The following is a 3,795-nucleotide window of genomic DNA, read 5'->3' on the forward strand; positions in this document are numbered from 1 at the left end:
ACGGGATAACGCCTTCCCTCACAGCCTTGGAGCTACTTGCCGAGTATTTTATACTTTCGGCTGGCGGGGACAGTACACTGCTGAGCGGATCGAGCCGGGCTTGCCCGCATACCCTAAGGGCAATGAGATCCGGGGGCCAGTGGATATACATCCTGGAGACTTCTCTTACTCCGCTTATATTGTGCCGCCGCACTTACAGGAGATATTCCCGGCGACTCTATACGAAGGGAATAACCGGCTCCATTGCAGGTGAACATCCAGATAATCCTGGGAAAGAAATTCGATCTCTGCGGCTAAAATGAAGCGATTCCTTATTACTGTTGGCGCCATATAAATACCATGTCATAATAATAGTTACAAATCACCGTATGGATACATTTTGGATGTTTACTGAAAAACCAACTAACTATCCAGCGTGAGACTCGGTGCGGATCGCTACATTGAAACTACAAAACGCAGCGAGTTGCTTCGGCACATTAAGATACAATTGTATCCCATCTACTCTTTAGTGCCTGTTCACACGACGTCCGTTTTCTGTGCTGACCGGCTCCGTACGCTCCTGCACTAAATATGCATCCCAATGTATCCCTGTGTGTTTTATGGGCTACAGTTCTCACGTGCGCAGTCCGTTCTGGTTACGATACAATACTGCATTTGTAGACATGTCACCAGCACACCAATCCTTTTAAGATAGCAAAAGCTTCATTTATTGGTCATATGACAAACAACTTCAATAAATGAAGCTTTTGCTATCTTAAAAGGATTGGTGTGCTGGTGACATGTCTACAATTGCTGACATTTGCGGCGCCATCCGCGGTCACTGCGAGCACCCCCCACTACAAGGGACATATCGGCAAGGAGTGCGACAAGGATAGTGCTTATAGAAAAATACTGCATGTCACATTTTGTACGGTCAGGAAACGCAAAACGCGTCAAAAACGCACTGCAGGCAACATACTGACAGCGCCACTTCACGCATCAAAAAAAAAACATAGCACCGCGTCTGCTGATCCACACTTGATCAGGACCTAGAAACTCATGTGAACAGGCCCTTAAAGTTTGGTCCACATACCAGCGACTGCTCGCCACCCTTCGTGGGCACTCGTATTACCACCATCACCGACATCCATTTGTTGGAGCGGTTGTAGGGAAGCCTCGGACATTTTAAGGTTTATAAATGTTTGTGTCATGTGATTTAGTTTTTGCATTTTTCTATAAATCATTAAAACTCCTTGTAAGATCCCGACATTGTTACTTATTCATCAGACGTCTCCTTGTCTGGGATTTATTTCCTTAAAGGAGAACGATGTGGTCAGGGCTTTCCCCATAGTTCTCCTTAGGGTAACGGGAGAACACAAACTAGCGTCCTCCCGTCACCCTAGGCTCAGTATATAGGGAGCTACAGCTCGCGGTATACTGAGACGCCGCAGCCGGAGCGGATCCCGACTTAGATGACGGGATCCGCCCAGCTGCGTGAGTGACAGCTGGCTCCGCCTATCTAGAGGCAGAGCCAGCTGTACCCGCCCCCTCCCCCGTCAGCGCTGGCGGATCGGAGCGGGGAGGTGGGAATCCAGCCCCTCCCCTGTCACGGCAGAGAGCAGTGACAGGATCGAGAGGTGAGCGAACCCGGTATGTGTTCGCTCACCTCCTGATCTACTGAGCCGACCTGTGACAGTCTCATTGTCACCGGTCGGCTAGAACTATGAGGGGAGTGAGAAGCCCCTCCCCCCCTCATAGTTCTCCTTTAAGGGAATCATGTGTTTATTTTATTTTGAAACCCAGGAGCTTACTCTATTCATCCTTTGATTTATTGCGCTACTCCTTTCCCTTGTGTGTAGAAATGTGGATTATGTTGATATGTTGGCGGTCCTGCAATGCCTCCCCTGTAATTATACTACACACAGTGGAGCCTTCTAAAGACAGACGGTATCCACGTATCTCAAAAACTAAAACATAAAAGAGGTTTATCCCTCATTGTAGGATGGTGGGCGGGGCCAGACAAATCATTATTTGCCCCCGGGACCAACAACGCATCCACGACCACTGGTCTATAGGACAGCAACAGCCTAATAATGAGCCTTTCATTCTGCACAGCATAGAGCTGTTCCAGGCTTGTCGGCCATCATCAGTGCAGTGCATGGAGTTCACGTTCCCTTCCGTCTGCTACAAAGTGGCGGCTTCACCGCAGGAAGTGAGCTGACCCGGGGTCACTTCTCTAACCTATTTTCATCCTTCTCCCAAAACCAGTGTGATGAGATCTGTGCCGAGGACGCCACAAACCCCCCCCCGCCTGATCCGATTCACCGAAACCATAAAAAGCAGAAGTGACGCCGCCGATATAAATAAACCTGACCTCCGACCTTCTGATATTTTATTAGCATCGAGTACATATAAGAAATAGATTCCGTCCTCCAATCACACGATGGGGCTCCACGCTCAGTTGGTGGACGGTCTGCGGGGGGAAGAAAAGAAATTGTTAGTTTTGTATTATTTGGTTATTTTATTGGAAACAAAATGTTATAAAATCCAACAAGAGGAGCATCCAGGAGAGTCCGAGAAGCATGCTGGGAGATAAGGAGGCACAACAGGGTTCCCCCCTGAGGCTGCCAGGGGTTCCATGAGCAGTGATGGATTCATCTCCTGACTGATGGTGGCCACATAGCTCTGGTACCAACACCACTCAGCAGAACCACCGGACTGGGACCAATGGAGCTTCTCATTTCTCAGGGAAGTGACCCCTGACCCCCAATGTAAGGAACATTCTTCCCACTGACCCCCAATGTAAGGACCATTCTTCCCACTCACCCCCAATGTAAGGAGCGTTCTTCCCACTGACCCCCAATGTAAGGACCATTCTTCCCACTGACCCCCAATGTAAGGGACATTCTTCCCACTGACCCCCAATGTAAGGGACATTCTTCTCACTGACCCCCAATGTAAGGGACATTCTTCCCACTGACCCCCAATTTAAGGAGAATTCTTCCCACTGACCCCCAATGTAAGGGACATTCCCCCCTCTGACCCCCAATGTAAGGAGCATTCCTCCCACTGACCCCCAATGTAAGGGACATTCTTCTCACTGACCTCCAATGTAAGGAGCATTCTTCCCACTGTAAGGAGCATTCTTCTCACTGACCCCCAATGTAAGGAGCATTCTTCCCACTGACCACCAATGTAGGGAACATTCTTCCCACTGACCCCCAATGTAAGGAACATTCTTCTCACTGACCCCCAATGTAAGGGACATTCTTCCCACTGACCCCCAATGTAAGGAGCATTCTTCCCACTGACCCCCAATGTAAGGAGCGTTCTTCCCACTACCACACAAGAACGCACAACAACCAATAAGAACGTACTTGGCCCATTCCACGTTCAGAATAAGATGATCGTAACCAAATCCGGAAACGCCAGCAATGGCGCGAGCGGCGTCTTCTCTGCGGTGGAAGCTGATGAAGGCAAATCCCTGGGGAGAGAAGAGAACAATAACATTGCATCAGGAGAGAGGTGCCACGTGTCCCCTTACACCCAACACTGCAAGAGCGCACAGCTTACTGGTTGCTATGAGCTACAAGAACAACTCTTCCTATAGAACATGCGTGCTCAGACATTACAGACGTCTCATCATACACGTGTCCTGCTCCTCCCCCCTTCCCGGGGACAAGGCGCACGCAGCACTTTATTCCTTTACGAGAGGCGCTGTGGATGCTGAGCTAGTGTGGTCAACAGCGTTCCCCATCTCCCGCAGCGCGCATCCCCCCACCCGCAGCGTGCCTCCCCCCTTCCCGCAGCGCGCAT

General features: G+C 49.9%; 1 protein-coding gene across 1 annotated transcript in view; it reads right to left on the reverse strand.

Moving 5' to 3' along the window:
• Positions 1 to 1,815: 1,815 nt before the first annotated feature.
• Positions 1,816 to 3,795, reverse strand: part of EIF3G (eukaryotic translation initiation factor 3 subunit G) — an 11,986-nt gene continuing 10,006 nt past the window's right edge. Inside the window, exons 10-12 of the mRNA XM_018574152.1 lie at positions 3,322 to 3,463; positions 2,354 to 2,452; positions 1,816 to 1,946 (exon numbers count right to left, since the gene is read on the reverse strand). Of these exons, the coding sequence (XP_018429654.1) occupies positions 1,816 to 1,946; positions 2,354 to 2,452; positions 3,322 to 3,463 (372 nt within the window). The remainder of the gene's footprint in view (positions 1,947 to 2,353; positions 2,453 to 3,321; positions 3,464 to 3,795) is intronic.

This window comes from Nanorana parkeri, unplaced genomic scaffold (genome assembly GCF_000935625.1).
Source record: "Nanorana parkeri isolate BGI_ZX_2015 unplaced genomic scaffold, ASM93562v1 scaffold2772, whole genome shotgun sequence".
In the NCBI taxonomy this organism is placed as follows: Eukaryota; Metazoa; Chordata; class Amphibia; order Anura; family Dicroglossidae; genus Nanorana; species Nanorana parkeri.